The sequence below is a fragment of the Seriola lalandi genome, unplaced genomic scaffold (assembly GCF_002814215.2).
Source record: "Seriola lalandi dorsalis isolate HSWRI2012SDOR001 ecotype SW California unplaced genomic scaffold, Sedor1 jcf7180002054784, whole genome shotgun sequence".
Lineage (NCBI taxonomy): Eukaryota > Metazoa > Chordata > Actinopteri > Carangiformes > Carangidae > Seriola > Seriola lalandi.
In genome coordinates, this window is record NW_019525337.1 from 1,072,863 (window position 1) to 1,093,244 (window position 20,382).

At 41.0% G+C, this 20,382-nt stretch overlaps 1 protein-coding gene across 1 annotated transcript in view; it reads right to left on the bottom strand.

The window, feature by feature from the left end:
* Positions 1-20,382, bottom strand: part of efl1 (elongation factor like GTPase 1) — a 104,574-nt gene that overhangs the window by 55,929 nt on the left and 28,263 nt on the right. The window contains exons 12-14 of the mRNA XM_023425562.2: positions 17,901-18,058; positions 17,548-17,693; positions 14,773-14,908 (exon numbers count right to left, since the gene is read on the bottom strand). Of these exons, the coding sequence (XP_023281330.1) occupies positions 14,773-14,908; positions 17,548-17,693; positions 17,901-18,058 (440 nt within the window). The remainder of the gene's footprint in view (positions 1-14,772; positions 14,909-17,547; positions 17,694-17,900; positions 18,059-20,382) is intronic.

The following is a 20,382-nucleotide window of genomic DNA, read 5'->3' on the forward strand; positions in this document are numbered from 1 at the left end:
CCGCTCCCATCGCTTCCTCCACTTTGCTTACTGCCCGAGAAGGCAGACATGATAATCTTCCTGAACAAGAACTGTTTTTGATTTGTCACGACTGCGCCAGGGTTTGAGTTTGTTTTATTTTGTTTCATATACATCCACCTGGGCTGCAGCTCTTTGCTTTTTGGACTGCTGCCAACTTGTAGTGTTATTTCAGCAGAATTCAGTTTGTATTTCAACTGACAATGTGAATAAATAAAAATGGCCTGTGTAAAGGCTTTTTCAAGTGAGAAAATTCTCTTGTTTTTTTTTCTCTCCTGCACCTCAAAGAATCGGAATCGAGAATCGTTTAGAACAGGAATCGATATTGAGAATCGAAATCTGAATCGTTAAAATCCAAACGATGCCCAACCCTAAGTACGAGCGGACAGAGACACCAGAGCAAGTGGAAAGAACAAAGGTGGAGGACTGGTTCTGCTTGTGAACAATAGATGGTGCAACCCTGGTCACATCACAGTGAAGGAGAGGATCTGCTGTCGGGAAATTGAACTGTTGGCAGTTGGTCTTAGACCTTACTATCTACCGAGGGAGTTTTCACACATTGTCGCCATTGTTGTTTACATTCGACCACGCCTGCAGTCGCGTGTGACATTATTCACGAGACTGTTGTGAGAGTACAAACCCAGCACCCTGATGCAATCATTGCAATATCAGGGGATTTTAACCATGTCACTCTCACCTGACTGGCTTCACTCAATGTGTTGACTGTCCCACAAGGGAAAATAAGACACTGGATCTGTCTGAGCAAATGTCAAGGAAGCCTACACTGCTTCACCTCTACCACCACTTGGCAGATCAGATCATAATCTGGTTTTTCAACAGCTTCTCCTATGGCATCTCCTCTACAACTTGGATCCCTGCTTCACATCCTGGATTGTGGATTACCTGACAAGACAACCACAGTACGTCAGGCTGGGTAACAGTGTCTCAGGGACAGTGATGAGCGGCACTGGGGCTCCACAGGGGACTGTTCTGGCTCCGTTCCTGTTCACCCTGTAAATGGTGGACTTTAAATACAACACTGAGTCCTGCCACATCCAGAAATACTCAGATAACACAGCTATTGTGGCACGTATCAGGAATGGACAGGAAAAGGAGTACAGGGATCTGACGATGGTCTTAAGCGAATGGAGCGACAAGAACTGCCTCTTTCTGAACACCTCCGAGACCAAGGAGATGGTCATGGACTTTCGGAGGTCTAGGCCCACCCTTCAGCCAGTCAACATTCGAGGGAAAGACATTGAGGTGGTGCACACTTATAAATACCTAGGTGTGCACCTGGGCATGGAAACTGGACAGTATCCCTGAACATGGATAAAATCTACATGAAGGGGCAGAGCCGGCTCTTTTTCCTCAGGAGGCTCAGGTTCTTTGACGTTTGCAGTGAAATGCTGCACATGTTTTATCAGTCAGTGGTGGACAGTGTACTTTTTTATGCTGCAGTCTGCTGGGGCAGCAGCATGTCAGACATGAACACAAGGAGACTGGATAAGATGGTCAAAAAGGCTGGGTCTGTGCTTGGCAGGAGTCTGGACTCACTCAGGACTGTTGTGGAGAGACGCATGCAATGTAAGATGGAGGCCATCTTAGACATTACCAACCATCCTCTCCACAACATTCTGGCAGGACAGAGAAGCAGCTACAGCTGCAACAACCATCTCATCGCACTGCGCTGCAGAACAGAGAGGTTCAGGAGATCCTTTGTTCCCACTGCCATCAGGCTATATAACACCTCAGCCAAAGGAAGTGGACTAATCTAATTATTATTGTTCATTTGTTATTAACTGTTTTTTTATTATTATTATCAAAAATGAGCTAATGGACACATGAATTTCCATTAGGGGATAAATAAAGCATCTATCTATCTATCTATCTATCTATCTATCTATCTATCTACATTTCTCCATACTGGAACCTAGCAGCTGCTCAGATTACCATACAGAGAGCTAGACTGATACAAGGCTTTTAATCTGTACAGAACAACAAAAAAATATTAATATAAAATGTTTCTGTTACTGCTGAAAATAACACTTTTCTATGCAATGGGCACACATGCACAGACACTGAATTGATTTAGATTATAAATTCGCCATTTTCCAAGTATGTCTTAAAACAATATGCAGGTACCCACATGAACACTTGCTTGCTTGCTGATTGCTATAATCATTCTTCCTGTTCATTTCGAAAGAAAGATGTCCTCCTAATGTAATTTGAAGTTAAGTGATCTGGGATAAAATCTACAGTCCTCGTTCTGTGCAAAAATGCATTCGCAAGTTTATGTGACCTTAATTTGAGGTTTTAACAGTCTGAGACAAATCAAGTGTAGATCAGTCTATTTAATATAAAACTTCCCCTTTTTGTTTCCCTGGATAGCATTTATCTGCTGAGCAGCAGAGGAGGGAGAGCAAGAAATATCTGAAATTTGTAATAAGAAAACAGTAGATATTATTTTTCACAAAACATTACAAACTGTTGAAACAGGGATTTCAAGATCTTTGGCAAGCCTTGTAACCTCTGGAACTGTTCTGATGCTCTCGGACAGCTCTCTTGTCTTAGCCTCTGTTATGAAAACTGGACCCAATCGGCCTCTTTTTATGCAGTAAAACCACCATTCATTGGTTAATTCAGGTCATGTGTACACTGAGAATTAGACACAGGTTAATTTTTTTTATTTTATTTTGTTTGATAATAATTGTGTGCGGGTGTATATTGTATATTATTTCACTATTATGCAAATTTTGTTTTTTTCTTGTGTTCAGTTACCTTGGACAGTTTATTAAAATATTCTGGTCCTTTTGCATTTATTTCTGAAGATATTGTGAATTAAGTATTTGAAATTTAGGGATGAATAAAATTTACCTTCTATCTTACTCAAAATCATAAGTGTAACCGCCAATTAAGATTTTCCCAATTTCCTATTACAGAAGCAAATCCTAACTCAAGATAGGAAAAATTAGCTGCACAAGCCTCCTAACTTTCCAAAATCTTAAATAAACAGTCCTAACTTTAGGCTGACGTTAAGCTTTCAGACCGATTTCACAATCTGATTTGGTTTTAACGGGATCAGATTTTATTTTACCAAGATTTCTTTGTGAGTGTTGAAAATTTTGAATGTAAAAGCAATAAAATTAATTTGTGGTCATCAATGTTAGGTCCTACATTACTGGCTGGACAGCTACAGCCTACAATCTGGAATGTCCCTGACTGACTGACTGACTGACTGACTGACTGACTGACTATTTCCACAACTTGTCAGCCGAGTGCCTTGTCACTGACTTGGAGTTTCTGGAACCAGAAGGTTCTATTAGGGAGGTGCTTACAGCTGCAGCTCATTGTTACTAGATTTATAGACTTTGTTTCAACCAGACTGCATATAAATCTGGTTCAGGTCTGGACCTTGTATGGATGCAGAGCAGGGCTTCGGACTGCCCCTCTAGTTACAGGCAGTCTACCGAGCAGTTCTGGTTTCCCGACTGCGTACTTCCAATACACTGAGCCTCGCCTCCATTACAACAAATAAACTACTTTCACTCCATGTATCATTATTACTAAAGGAGGCAGAGGAATAACTAAACATAAGACACACCGAGTAGAGAGAGCGGGATAGAGGGAGGGAGAGAGAGAATTTATCGTCTCTGCATGTAGTTTGAACATGAATATGATGTTGAAGTTATTCTGTGCAATGCTCATTGAATGTCGCAAATAGAAGGCTGGCAGGTGTTCACCACCTATACACAACTATACATTATAAAAAGCCTGAGGGAGGAGTTTCTCCCTATTATAATTTTAACTGGGATAGTTAGTAATGATTAAGTACGACAAGGTTAGCTTGTTTCCCCTGGACTCTCAGTGCCTTACACTCCGAAACCTGATGACTAAGCAGAAAGTTGAACTACAGGCAGGCATTGTGGAAACAATTTGTGCCCTGCACAGATCCACAAAATCACGCCCCATCTCTTTATGTCTGGGCCATGTGGGAGCCATCATTCCTGTCCTGTTAGTGGACTGCGGGCAGGGAGGAAGTGTGTAAACCCCACCAGGCTTGGCCTTGATTAGACCCCCATTATTATCTGACGGCTAGAGCAAGTAATTGGAGGGGGAACGAGCAGCACACTCACACACCCCATTCTCACACAAATGTACACACAAAGCAGCATATGATGTGGGAAACATCATTTTCCAGTTAGCCACATGACAGCACACAGCACAGACAAAGTGCTATGTTTGTCTTTGTGTGTTAGTGTGTCATGAGAGTGCATACAGGACTGAGACCCCCTCCATTATGGTGGTTTTAAATGAATAATAGAAAAGATGCATGCATACACACACACAGAGGCAGACAGACAAAGGAAAGGCAGCTGCTGTACTGTAAGTACAATGTTGTGCTGCCTTCCCTCTGTTTTCTGCCAGCTACTGGAAACAGCACCTCAAGAAATGAAGGCCTCCCATCAGCTCTGGCTATCTGACAGCTTTGAATCCAACCTGGAGCCCCAATCCTCCACTGGACATTTTCCACTCCAGGTAAGTGCCACGTTTCACTGGACCTCAACAAGAGGTGTGTTGGTTAGAACGAGCTGTCATAAAGACTTTTCAGTGGTCATTTAATCCAGCTAGAACGTTTGATTTTTCTTAACAAGCATACTCATAGATATAACTGGCTCAAAACTCTTGTCTGTACCTTTAAAGTGTTTTATTAAATAAATTATATGACGTATTTCATAGGACCTTTGGGATAGCGACATGTATTGCTGTCGACCACCACCAGATGACACCAAAGTACTTTAAAGCTGCACAAAACAATTTTTATGGATCAAAAGATAAAGAGACTTGTGTAATATTAAAGAAGTTGCTCACAAAGACAAACCCACATAGACTTATTACCCAACATCACAGTTGTCCATATCTTTTTAGCCAGTCTAGCTAATTCAGCTAAACTAACTAGCTAACTAGCTAACTGTTTTGGTTTTCCAGCCTGCAACTCTGGTCTCATCAGCGAAAAGGCTGATGAACCCACTGTGTCAACTGCCAGCACCAAACAGTACAATTAAAGTAAAATCCTGGTGGATGGAGAAGTTGAAAATTTAGTTTTTCTACATGTTTAAATCTGAGAGCTACGACTGTAGTTGTTTTCAGCTCCAGTAAAAAGTTCACTCCTCACCGGTCTCCACCCGCCAATGTGTGTGTGTGTGTGTGTGTGTGTGTGTGTGTGTGTGAGAGGCTGCAGCCCGACACCAAAACGTGGTTGTTTTTTCTGGTTCTTTTGACTCAGGTTCTTTGCCTTGAACCTGTGTGCATGGTGTGTGTAAATAAAAAGATTTTTGCTAATTCATTGCATTTCAGTCAGTTTTTCGCGATGTGTTTATTGCACATGTTCATATCGCGATGACAGTTATATTCTGTTAATTATAACCAACAGGTGAAGGGCAGTATTTTACAGGTGTTTCACTTTTTTCACTCTCTCCAGTTCCCTCTGCTCCAGATACTAACACACACACACACACATCTCCTCACCTACGTCACACATGCAGACAGCAAATCCCTGCAGCCAGGTTCAACATGGGAAAGACCAAAACCAGAGGAGTGAAGGCTGATGGAACACCACCCATGGAAGGAATTACATCTTCAACTCAAACGCATACAACTGTGATGTCAAGGTGTCCACATACTATTGGCCACATATTGTATAATACAAGGATATTAAATGGCATTACGGACGGAAGTGCGACAGTAAGAACCACCTCTGCAATGTAAGTGCTTGTAGACCAGATGTGTATCTTCAGATATCTCTATCATGTCTCTTTGCTGATAATGAAATGCTCAGTAGATTGGCAGATCTTTCAACAGTTTGGTGTAGTATTTTCCCATAAGAGGCAGAATGGCATGTGTTTGGGCTCACACACTCTCTGAGAAACTCAACAGACGTCTTTTGTTTAGTTCTGTTCAGTGTTTTCGATGAGTACCGTACACCCAGTCAGTGCTGGGATTTATCTGTGATTGCAGCAAAGGGGAAATAGACAGTCAGCTCAGTGGTGTTTGATGGTGAACACAGTAAGGCCAACAGTTTGTCACAGGGGTTAAAGACGTGGGCAACATCAAACTCTCATCATTGAGACCTAATGCGAAGCAGCTGTCTGAGGAGACGCAGCCATAGCCGGAGTCAACCAAGTCAGTCCTCAGAGAGTAAAAAAAAAGAAAAAAGGAGTCTGAGTGAAATGAATGATGCTGATTCAACACTGGGCGACTTCATGAAAACATTTGTTTTGCATTAGGCTTCTCTCGGCATGCCAGCAGTGACTAGCGACCCAGATCTTTAGCAGAACACATCAAATGAATGATTTTACTGATGTCAACCACACTAGGGTGACGGCAAAGGCCAGCTGGGTTCATTTCAGTGCAGAGCAGATCATGAATAATGACACTGGTTCTTGTAGTGTTCCACTTCAGAAAGTAGAACGCCTGTATAAAACACACACCCTCCTCTATCACAGTTAAACATCCACAAATTGAATTATATATACGTTGTATCTAACACATGAAACATCGAACTTCAAAGTTCATTCTCTTCTTTGGAAATACCAGTCTCAACTGAAGCACCACTCACTGGACAAGTTTTTGACCACGTCACAAATCTCTTTGTATCAACAGATGGAGTTTACTCAGTTGTCGTGGGACAGTAGATGTTCAAGCTTTCTATCATCGACTGGTCCCTCTTGGATGAAATCATCAATGAATCATCAAGCAAAAGCCAAATTAAGTTAAAAATAAAGATGAAAATGGAAATTATGATGAAGATCAGCCTGGCTGAGGTCTGCAAGAAGGGAAAGTGGACAAACGTGGATACTGTAAAGTTTCAGTCATGATTTTTTGAATTATTAAAGGATACTTGGCAAAGAGAAGCAAGAGTCCATCGTGTTAGTTGAGTAAAATGCTGCTACTGATAAACATTTTACCAGTTATGACTCCACTGTGATTTGAACAGAAAGTGAAATGAGCCACTGCTGCTACACACACAGCCTCCTTGTGCGTGTGTGCATTTGTGCGTGTGTGTGTGTGTGTGTGTGTGTGTGTGTGTGTTGAAGTGATGCTCCTGACTCATCTGTCTCTTTCTCAGTCGTCCTTGACACAGTTTCCAGTCCCAGCCGAGGCCTGCTGGGATCCCACAGCCATGAAGCATTCTCCACCTCATCAGTCCTCCGCTCTCCCCTCGGAAATTTATTGACCACCTCCTCCCTCATGTCCCTTCCTCTCGTCTCCTTTTATTCTCCTCCTCTGCTCTGTTCTTTGCTATCTATGTCTAGGCCTCCCTCCAACTGTCTCTCTCATTCTGACTGATCTAGATTTTTCTACACTCTACAACTGTTACATGTACTTTAAGTAAAAGCTGATCTTATATAGATGATCCTGAGCTTTTCCATAACTGTCAGAGTGGATAAATCTGAACATGGTTACATATTGCTTTAATGTGGAGGAGGAATACTGAGCTTCTGGAAAACATGAGCATAATACTTGCCCTGTGTGGTAGTAAAACTGAGAAGGCAACTTTCAGCTGCTTCTACCATTTTCTACGATCACTCATTTGAAACTCAGTCACACTGCTCTCATTAAGTTTGATTTAGGTTTAGGTTTTCATAATCATAAAACGTGATCATAAAACGATCAATGTCTAGCCAAGACGATATTGATGATCACAACTGTGCTGCTGGACTTTTAACAAGATCAAGGAAAAGAGATCATATTACCCCGGTTTGAGCTACACTCCACTGGCTCCCAGTGTTTCTTAAAATAGATTTTAAAGTCCTTTACTTGTTTTTAAAGCTCTTAAAGGTTTGGGACTGGCCTACTTTGCAGATTATCTGTCGTTTTAAAATCCTTCACAAGCTCTCAGATCTTCTACTGCCAAGCTTTTAAATATGCACAATTTTACACACAAAAAATAGGCAGTGCAGCTTTTTAAACTATGCTCCAAAACTTGGAAAACCCTGCCGAAAGCTAGAAGAGATGCTCAATGAAGATTTTTGAAATGACAGCTGAAAACCTATTTATTTGACTTGGCTTATTTATTTATTTTATTGTTTATTTATTTTGACGTTGGGGTTCTGTGTTGTGAGTGTGCAGCAGGAGGACACCGCGCCATTAACACCAGCTACATTTGATCTAGCATTTACCATAAGCTAAAGGATGCTCCTATGCTTCTCTTGTCTTATGACATAGCCACACAGAGCTGGTTGTTGACCATATGACATGAGATATGTAGAAAGTTTAGCTAAGAGATATCAAAAACATTATCCGCTCAGATACAAATACTCAAAGCTGATGTTGCTCAAAGACTTTTCTGTTGATGTATCTATTAGTTCACTGTTGGTGAAGACATATATTATTCAGGGGGAAAGTTGAAGAAACGGACCCATCATAAAGCAAGTTCTGCACATGCCCTTAAACTATATTATAATAAGCAGAACAATCATTTATTTTGTACTGATATATCAAATATATTGTATTCTTTGGCAATTACGTTTACGTTCAGTACTTGCCATAGTAGTGCATACGTTTTTCATGTGCCATACAGAATTATTAGTGAGATTTCAGGTGCATTCACTTTCATTTACTTTCAAATTAAGTGTTTAGATGTGTTGCTGGTCCCATAAGGGATAACCATCCACGTATTTGATTTGATGCCATTGCTGATTCAGTCTTGGTTTGGGGGAGCCGGGGATCAAACCACCAACCCAGGTATCAGCTGCCAGCCTACACCAAGCTCCCTGATTTCATTAGTGTGATTGCTGCAGCAATACTACCAGTCCTGCAATATTTGTGCGACAAAAACAATTCAACTATCAAAACATTCAGCATCTTTAGGACATTCCTGCTTGTATTTTCCAGTTTCCAAGTTTATAATGGGTGTGTATTAAATGAGAATATAGTGGGTGTTATCACAGCTAAAGTGGATTGAAGCGCTTCAACTGTTCTAGAAAGGTCTGTTTAACTTGTCCTCAAGGCCACAAATTTCACTTTTAACTCTTTATTTCTTCCCAGAACGTTGCAAAATGTGTCTTCTTTCAGACAATGTGTGAAAGAACACATAATTTGTATTGTGACATAGATCACAATACAAATTCAGAGAAAAACAGGATAACCCTTTTCTTTAACTTGCTCCTGTTTCCACATTTTTTACTCTGTAAACACTAATGTCTCTATTTTAACGATCCAAAGCTCATGGTCTGAGGTGCGTGACGCAAAAAACTGTTGCTGCTCCATGGGAGTGTTTTGGGCATAACATCCAATAAACCAATCACAGTGCATCTCCCATTCCTTTTAAAAGCAAGGTGCGCTGCAACTCTGTGTACTGCTATTATAATGGACCAGTGTTTCACACAGAGTTAGATTCTATTTGCAGTCAGTTGATCACATATTGTGACTGACCAGTGAGTGAGTCCAGTCCTGACAACGAAAGCAGCTCTGTGACTCTGAGGGACAAAAAAAAGAGTGAATCAACGCTCTGCTCACAGCTCTACAGAGAAGTAACAGCACAAATCACAACGTTAGAAATATTTGATGTGATATAAGAAGTGTGAATGAATCTTCGGTTCGTTATGAAACTGTGGACACATGTAGGTGATGGATGTGGAACACTGTGGAGGAGTTACCAGGTAGTAAAAAGAAGCTTCTCTGCAGAGTCTCATGCAAGAGACGTCCATGACACATGACAACGTTATCCAACACACAACACGTCACAAAGAAGCTCCTTCTGAGGCTGCACTGTAATGTTCACCTGACTCATCCAACATCTAAGAGCATCTTCAGCTCACTCTGCTTGTGTGTAACAGGCAGAGTGTGTGAGCTGTGTGTGCCTGTGTATGTTGGTCCATGTTACTCTCTTGATAATGAGCCTTAAAATAACTGTGAAATACTGCACCACTGACTTCAGACCAGGTTTTTGTTGGTCAGTCCTTTTCCACAGATATCAATGCACCAGCAAGGGGCCTGACCACACCTCATTTTAAGACCAACACGCCCATAGGTGCTCAGATAGGTGCAAGTGTATTTGCTATTTCAACAACGTGGACGCTGGACGGGAAAATGACAACTGTGTCGGTCTGTAAGAAAAAGAAATGTGTATATATATATATATATATATATACACACATTTGTTTTTCTGGGGGTGTATATATATATATATATATATATATATTTTTTTTTTTTTTTCTTCTGACATGTTGATGTCCCTTTCTTTGACCACAATAACGTCTTTTCGATGCATCACTCGCTAGCAGCGATGGCAGCAGATTGCAGAAATCACACACATTTTCTTCAGCTACTTTTTTTTTTTAAGTATATTTTTTGGGCTTTTTATGCCTTTATTGATAGCACAGTAGAGAGAGACAGGAAATGGGGAGGCAGAGAGAGGGGGAATGACATTTAGTAAAGGTCCGATGCGGGATTCAAACCGGGGCCGACTGCAGCGAGGACTGTAGCCTCTACACATGGGGCGCCTGCTCAACCCCCTTCTTCACCTACTTTAACCAACAGAAATAATGGCTAAAACTACAAAAATAACGATTGCAACTTGAAAAAAAAACAAAAAAAAAACATCTGGTTTGTGCTGTTTATACATAAGTCAAGGTCTCACCCACATCCTGCAACAGCTGTGGAAGTATTTGTGATACTAATAGTACTTGTAGTAATAACAGTACTTTGTGGTAGTGAGTGAGAGGGATTGTACTAGTCTTCTCTGTCACAAAGTGCTCCTGTGTTCACATCTGCTCATCAGGAGGGGAGAACTCCAGCAGAAGGCTGTAGGTGGGTCAGCTCTGAGCAGTGTAAAGTTAGAAAGTCACTGGCCTATATAGACATCCAGAAGAAACAGAGAGAGAGAGAGACAGAGGGACGGAGAGAGAGAGAGAGAGAGAGAGCTGTGTGTGTGTGTGTGTGTGTGTGTGTTTGAGACTCTTCAACACTCACAATCCATTATCAACCAAGCGGTACAGACGAACAATGAAAACAGTCACAACAGTCCATAAATCTGAAATCCAGTTAGTTGTCGTGACGCAGCGATGACACTTGAATGCCAGCCATCAAATTAAGGGTTCCCAAAAATATAAATATTTATTAGCACATAAAAATAAGAGCCAGTTCTAAACAGTTTCTACCTTTGAACTTGGACTCAACATGCCTAACTGTATTAAACAGTGCCTCAGCTACATTTTTGACTTTCCAGAAAATGGTTCATAAAAACTATATATAACGTCACAGAAAATTCATCTACACAGCTGCTAGCTATGGAGGCTGGAGCCTTTGGGGTGTATAAATAATGCTTAATTAGCTGTAATGTGTGTCTAAATGTGTAGAATAATGAAAGAGGTCATTTATGTATAGGTTTCTGAGAAAAAAAAAAGCATTGACTGTGGAATATGAAGCCAGCCTACCGAGCCATCTACAGCGACGAGTCATATCAAGAATGCAAGTAGGAAACGTTTTGTGTGATTTTCAGAGAAAGACTACAAATATGTGTACATTTATTAAGCCTCAACTCATATTTCTTCTTGCTTCATCTTCTTCTAGGGACGATGGTGAAAAGATGTGGAGGTCAGAGGCTTAAAGTGATGACATGAGAATCTAGGAAGGATCCAGTTCAGTTCAGACAACTCTGTTTATCCCCCATGGGCAATTCATTTGTAGCTTCCCAGTCCACACATTCAGATCTGGGTTTGAGTCAAAATTTGGGTCACAGCTTTTAAGAGTGAAGTATACAGAAGAGAAACGTGCTGGATAGGAGTAGTGCTATGAATCAGTAATAACTGTGGGACACAGTGTATACACCAAGAGCGACATGCTGGTGAAAATGAAAGCTGCAGAAGTCGGGATATTCTGACTTTTACTTCACAGTGTGACTCAACCTCCAATAATGCTGGATCCTACATTCTCCATGATGCAATCAATACAATCTTTTTATCACAACCTCCCTGTCTGTGAGCCCTCATCTGTCAAACTCCAAACCTTCAATTTGCAATGCTGGTTTTACGTTTAGGTCAAAGGGTGGAAAACATATGCAATATATTCTATGCCGCGGCATATCATGCATCGCTATATAGCCTAAAATGATCACGATATTACTTGTAGACCATATCGCCCAGCTCTAGTTTAGGTAAATTATCTGAGATAATCCCAATAACATCATCAGAGTTATTTTCTATGACATGATAAACTCCCCCAGAGCCACACAAGTCATTACACAACTTTTCTCGTAGGCTGAGACGAGTGAATTGACTTTTATTTGTGGAAGGTAAGAACTGTACCTGATGCAATGTAATGGTGTCACTGTTTCGACATTATCTCAGACATGTCTTTGGCATTTCTGTGCTGCAATTTCTTCAACAATGGATACTGACCTTGGGTCTAACCACAACTCACACATCAAAAACCAACAATGATTTCCTTCCTTTCCCATTATAGAGGGGTGCTAAATCTCTAAAGCTCCTGTCTACAACAGAAGTGTTGAAGTCATTCGTCAGAAAGGAACAGATGCAGCTACAGTAAGTGGTGTCAAACTAGGTAACACATTACTTTGGTATGGTGATGATTAGCCTGGGTCAAGTCCTCTGAATTGGCACCCATATCGCTGATTTATCCAGTGATTCAAATATTGCGCTCACTGATGGCAGTTTCCCCAGTTGGAGAAACAATTTACCAATCAGAGCATTGTAGGACTTGGTGGGACTAAAGATTTTTTCATACTTCCACATGGATCCACATGCTCTTCTATACATACTACAATTGGGGGTCTGTGTATGCAGACGTGTTCCACATGTGCCTAAAAAAACAAGGTAGCGAAGACGGTCTCCCCTCTACTCTGCTGTATTTGTTATTTGTCGTGTAACACCATTTTTGTCTGTGTACATCCTTAAAGGTGAATTATACGAATGTAAATGGACCGCATTTATAGCATTTAGAGCTTTTTTAGTCTTAATGACAACAAAGCGTTTTACACTGCGAGTCACATTCACCCATTCACACACACATTCATACAGCGCCTGCTCTATACACAGCACATCTCTATCACACTCAGTCATAAACCAAAGATACATCAGGGGCAATTTGGGGTTCAGTGTCCTGCCCAACGACACTTAAACATGCGGACTGTAGCAGCTGGGGATTGAACGACCAACCCGCTCTACCTCCAGAGCCACAGCCACCCATGTACATAGCAGGTGAACTTACAACTCTTAAATCTGCATATCTCTTTGATCATCATGAAACTAAGCTAGGTTCCCTGCTCCTAGAAACACAGCTGCTGTCTCCACTGAGCTGTAGTCATCTCAGAAAGCTTCAATGTTGCAAATACATTCAAACCACAACATCATATTTGCTGAATTTATCCATAATTGACATAGAATCCAAGGGTCAAGTGATCTGAACTGCTAAATGTTTTTATCAGATTTCTATTTAATATTAAGCTTCACATAAAGAATTTTAAGCTTGGTAACTGGATGTGTGTTTTCTATTTTTGACTTTTTTTTCTTTTTTTTTTTTTAATCAAAGAACCAAACACACATGGGGACAAATGGAAAACTAGCACCACCTCCTCGTGGTTATCTGCCTCCTCCACTCAGGCTAGTTCCAAATTACATCCCTGTTTATCCAGAGTCATAGAAAATATGAACCATTTGTCTGAAATATTATCATTATAGCTGTGTGAAGTCTTGAGTAATGACTAAAAAGTTTTGTGAGGTCACACTGACGTTCACCTTTGATCACCAAAGTCTAATCAGTTTCTCCTTGAGTCCAGGTGAATGTTTTTACCAAATCTGTAGAACTTCCCTCATGGCGTTACGGAACTATTGTGTTCACAATGCCAAAACTTGACCTTTCACCAGCAAAATCTAATCAGTTCATACTTGAGTCCAAGTGAACATTTGTGCCAAATTTGAAGAAGTTCCTTCAAGGCGTTACTAAGATATCGTGTCCACGAGAATGGGACAGGCAGACGTACATACGGACAGACGGACAACCCAAAAACAATGTATAATATACAGTATAGATAGATAGATAGATCGATAGATAGATAGATAGATAGATAGATAGATAGATAGATAGATAGATAGATAGATACTTTATTTATCCCCTAGGGGAAATTCAAGATATGAATATGCTTCCGGCTCTGGCTATCGCTGGCACAGAGGCATACAAACAGAAAAAAGGAAAAACCTAGATTAATTAGTTTTTATTCCCTAAATGAAGATGCCTCCACACGCCATCATCAAAACACCAAATTGTGTGCATCCTCCAGTAGTGTTCCAGAGAGTTGTTGAATCAATGCCCAAGTGCACTGAGGCTGGTGTGGTAGCACATGGTTGTCGAACACCTTACAAAGACACATCATGTTGCTTTTTCTGTAATTCATCACCTGTCGGTATTTTCTAACGAAGTTGCTCATCTTTTGTACACAGGCGTGTTTCATGCCCTTCCAAGTCTCACAAGTGTTCCAAATGCCAGTAACATAACATTGTCTATGACACAACTCAAGAAGTTTTGACTTTCTCCTCCTACTTAACAAATCCATACTACACTGACCACACACTCATTAATCACACACTACTGAAGCTCCAAAACTAGAATCAAATCTGTTTTGACTGCTCACCTGATTCCAGAATCTCTAAGATTACAAGTGACCCAAACTCTGTCCAACAAAGCAGGGAACAAAAGCTGCAGTAAGCAGAGAGAAGAAACAGATGTACCTACCCAGGACATTTCCTGCAGGCACCTCCTCCAGCTCCTCTAGCTCTCTGCCCATCAACAGGTAAATGCTTTCCATGGAACAACAGGAGAGATGAGGCACCTCGGGCACACAATCTGAGGCACTGCAACCCTCCGACAGCTGGCAGAGATGAGAGAATGGAAACAGTAAATTGAATGATTTGTCTTATGTCACTGCTGTAGCTGATAGGTGGCTCAGATGTTCTGTATTATGAGTCCTCCTATGTCCTCCTATGAAGTATCTGCAATCACTCCTAGTAGGGATGCCCCAAATTTTTTGCAGCCAATACCAATCATTTATAAGTGAGATCAGCCGATCCATGTCTGTTACCAATCATTTTTTGCGTTTTGTTATAGCAGCTGGTTTAGCAGTTGGTGAGCCTGCTTAGCTTTGTATGGAACTGGGATCTCCACCACACAGCAGCGTAACCTGATAAAAGGACCATAATAAGTCATCCTTATTCAGTCAACAACCTGCTTTTACTTTGTGCAAAGTAACATAGCCTACAATAAGGAGAAATGAATTACACAATGTAATAGTTAATTAATTACATATGTTAATTTACGTGAATTAACACAATTATTAACAGATATTACACATTATAAAATACTAAGCCTGTTCAATACGCTAAACAATGCAAATAGCCTAATAAATAAAAGGCAATATGTCTCAGAACATTAACTCAGTTGCATTATGCAAACTGAAGAATAATAAGATTTGAAGTCAGATACAGGCTGCATTCAAATTGTAGGAAGTCAGAGCAGATGGCATACGTTATACAGTCTCACACACTTTATAAAAGTTCCACATGGTTAACCACAGCTGATCGGTTTGAAGGTTGAGACTAGAAGTATTAATTCCCATCTACCAATCATGTATTTTTAATGCCAATCAGCCAATAATGATCAGCGGCTGGTCAATCGGGGCATCCCTAATTGCTATAGCTTCATTAGTTGGTACATAAAAATATTACATGCATTATCAAGTCAAACTCATCATCATCTGTGTGCCCTCCCGAAAGCTTGCAAACAATTGATACAGTACAGTTTGCTTAAGTAACAGAGAACTGCAGTGTTTCAGTTCTTTGAGGTCTAGCAGCTTTGGTAGTAAGCACTACGGGTCATGCTTTGTTGGTTTACTGTGTGAGCTTGATGTAGCTACACTTCCATCGTGGGAAGATGTGGTGACTTGTAAGCCTCTGTTTTGCTATTAGAAATATAGCATTTTGTGGTAATTCTAGTATTGTGAATACTTGACAGTTGGAAGTTTTTGAAGGCAGATCATTTTAGGTGAGGTAGTAGTGATTTGAACCATCCACTCTTATCCCAGTACATCACACACACACACACACGCGTAATCTCTCATATTGTTTCCAGATTGATGTACAGATATCTGTCTCTGGATTACTTTGATAGTGAGGAAAACCTAGATGATTGTTAGAAGAAGCATCTTTTTTATTTATTTTCCCTTCAACTCTCCTACACTTCTCCATTCTGCTAGGATGTTCTTTTTTTTTTTTTTAAGTATATTTTTTGGGGCTTTTGTGCCTTTATTGGACAGGACAGTAGAGAGACAGGAAATGGGGAGGCAGAGAGAGGGGGAATGACATGCAGTAAAGGCCGTCCGATGCAGGACTTGAACCGGGGCTAACTGCAGCGAGGACTGTAGCCTCTACACATGGGGCGCCTGCTTAGAGCACTACGCCAGACGACGCCCCCCTGCTAGGCTGCTCATGAAATTCGGTGGGATCATTGCCCATTCATTAAGGACATAATACATATTTTAATAATATCTTTCACCGGACAGGAAGTCAGCATTTTTGGATTTTGTGTGTCAATTTTAATTTAATGATCACATTTGTTAAAGTCTTTCGGATGCGTAAAAACTCACCAAACTAACACTAACCCTGCAGCCATGTTCAAACTAGTGAGTAGGCTATTTTGATTTGATATTGCAATTTAGCAAGGGGTGTGGGACATTGTGCCCCCTAATGACTTTTACAATTTTGGAGGTCATAGGGTTTTGATTTTATGCTCTAAAACTCACAAAACTTAAAAAAAAAAAAAAATTCAACTAATTAGCACTTGTTAGCAATTAGCACTCACCTAGGTGTATGGAAACTGGTTGGCATGTGTATCATCTTTATATCTACAAAAACTCTTGGAGACTCTTGGTGCCATACCCTAAACCCAAAGGAAGTCTGTCATTTTGAATTTAGTGCTTTTTTGCTATTTACAGATGTTGTATTTAAACAAAAACAAAAAAACAAAGAAAACAAAGACAAGCAGACAAGCAAATACTCACACCTGAAAAACTACAACCTGTAAATGTTTGGCAATTTCAAAATTAGGGAAATGATCTATCAAAACAGTCGGCAATTGCATTTCTTTTGATCACTTGACCATCACAACTCTAATAATGCTCATAAACAGTGCTTCTCTGTGAGCTCTAGTGACACCAGAGAAGATAATTAAACACATAAGGTTCAGTAAACTTGCTGTGAGTCATTGGAATTTGATTTCCCCTGTGGGTCCACTATCAGTTACAGACCTATCAGTCTGCAACAGAATCTGTATAGCTCTTGGTTTTAATGAGTGAGTGTTTTCGATTCTATTTTACTGTGCCTAAAAAAATAAAAACACTTGTATATGCAACCTAATATTTCAATGGCAAAAAGCTGCAAATTCATGACAGATCTGTGCATTACACACAAGTTTGAAGCAGGTACTGTAAAAGGTGATTGATAGGTGTGGGTTTACCATGCGCAGGCCCTGGGTGGGGTCATACTTTGGTCCCAGCACAAATACTCTCTGTCCTTTCTTGACCACCCCACTGTAGACACGGGCAAATGCTATGAAGGTCTCCCTCTGTTCCTCTTCTTTCAATGTAAGACTCTCCATTTTAGCTGGCAAAAAAAATACAGACATATAAATGGAAAGTGTTCCTGTAAGAGTCAAAACCAGGGAACCATCTAACGTTTTCTTTTTTTATTTGGCAGAGTCTGAAACATTTAACAATTTAAGCATCCAAAAATGTATCAAGGTCGATACCTGCTTTTCACATAACATCCATGTAATTATTAGTGATCATTTATTTGATTTCATTAGCTTACCTATGCTGAGTCCTGCAGGTTGACCTTCCTGTGGCATACTCCCTGAGTGAGTGAGGTCTTTGTGGCTCTCTGCTGCTGTCTGATCAGCTGCCATTCTGTCAGCATGTCTCTGTCTAGCAAGCTCTCTGCGCTGGGCAATCTCTTCCTGGGTCAAAGGCCTAAACACACACACACACACACACACACACACACACACACACACACACACACACAATTCCATCAGACTACCAGATAACAACTGTTTCCTTGAGATCAGAGATGAGCAATGAGCAATGTGTGATGAGCAGGGTGTCAGCTGAGGCCATAGAGAGAGTTGGAAAACATGAAGTGAAGGCTGTGGTCTTGATGATTATTTTATTGGGGCCAGAGCACCGAGTGTGCCAGGGACCGTTGGGACCTTTTGTTTTTGCTGAGATTATAATTATTCGGCTGGAAAAATTGATTTTTGAGGGCTTTAGCATGATTGAAAACTCAATCACTTGCACACACTTTAAGGCTGCCAAAAATCGCTCAGTAGTGATTTGGCTCGGGCGTGTCCATTAGGCTCTATAGCACATAGTGCAGGAGCATAAGGCTGAATGAGTCAGGTAAGACCCGATTTTTCTGATATTGTATAGAGCAAAGAGACACGACCAAGAGACGGATGCAACATGGTCTGAGAAGGAGAGCTGGTCATCAAACATGACACCCAGGTTTCTTATGACCTTGGTTGGGGTCAGAGATGAAGAGGTGATTTTGTTATTGATATCATGATGAAGAGACAGATTGGCCAGGATGACTAAGAGTTCAGTCTTAGAGAGGTCTAGCTGAATGTGGGGATGTCTGGCAGGAACAACAGGTAGAGTTGTGTGTTGTCTGCATAGCAGTGATATAGGAAGCCATGTGAGTGGATAGCTGGCCCTAAGGAGGTGGTGTATGTTGCAAAAACAAGGGTAACAAGACCAGTTGATAGTTCTCGACTTCAGCGGGGTTGAGTGAAGGTTTTTTGAGAAGCAGTGGTACCTGAGCCTGTTTGAATGTGGTTGGAAATGTTTCTGAAAAAAGTGAAGCATTTTTCAAGGGTGATTGCTGGCACAATGGTGGGAGATCTGGGTTGGAGGAGGTTGGTGGGAGTGGGGTATAGTGCACATGCACTGGGATGGCTACCAGTCAGTTATTCTGAAACATCATCCTCAGCGACAGGGGTGTTCAGTTTAGTGTTCAGTTCCTGAATGAGCGGGTGGTTGCAGCCTGCCTCAGTACACAGGGTTTGTAGGAAGGCTGAAGAAAAGACAGATTATGATCTGATCTGCCAAGTGGTGGTAGAGCTGCAGCAGTGTAGGTCTCCTTGACATTGGCATACAACAGATCAAGTGTCTTTTCCCTTGTGGGACAGTCAACATAATGAGTGGTTAAAATCCACCAATATTGCAATGAATACATCAGGGTCTCGCGAATGACGTCACACGTGACCGCAGGCTCCGCTCGTGGTTGAATGTAAACAACAATGGCGTCGATGTGATAGAACTCCCACAGTACATATTACGGTCTAAGACCAACTGCCAACAGTTCAATATAATACTCATGTTCATACTGCTAATATAATGTGGCTATATGTGGTCCAGACCACCCCTGAATGTAGCAAATCGTCTTGGGTGCATTCACACCTGAACTAAGAGCCGTCCACTTGTGATCAGATCACCTGAGACAAATGTTAGTACCAGGTCTGAACAGGGCCTTAAACTAAGTACTGCCTTCACTAGGTGACATGTTCATAAACCAACAAAATTAATTTTTGTGGCATGGTCATTTGCTGACTCTGACTTTAAAAGTCAAAAACAGCCTGATTATGTTCAAATGATTTGACGTAATGAAAGCGAGTGACACATGCATATTCTTCTTCTTCCCTTTCCTTCTCTGTCCCCTTCTCTTTTATCATGGCCACCCATTCATTAAATGAAATGTGATTCATTAATTAAAATGAGCCACCAAGTAAGTATTTTAGAAAGTTTACAAACTACAATTCTATATTCCACTATGTGACCAAACTGTATGTATGTATATGCGGCCCTGTACTGGACAATGGGAGAGTGGGACTTCTGTCAACATCTGAAATGTTGTGCTTGCTTCTCTGACCTGAAACCATGTCTCAAACACCAACTTTGTTCAGTAAACATTCTTGAAGTGGCAAACTTTTGATTCCTCAGATATGTACCTCAGGGGCAAGCTGTAAAAACAGCTTTGCAACAGGACCTGTGAGTCTGTGTGTATGCAATGTGGTCTGTGTGTGCATGTGCAGTGTGGTCAAAGTGTTGGCGTATGTGTGAGTGTGCATACCCTCTTCAAAAAGACCACAGTGACTATAGCAACACAGCTGCTCACAATAGGCCTGACCGACGGCATCCAACAAGGAGTTCAGTTCCATGATGACAATCTACTTAAAACAGCCCATAATTTGCCCCTGACAACAGCAGCAGGCCTGCCGATTCACTTGGACTGACTG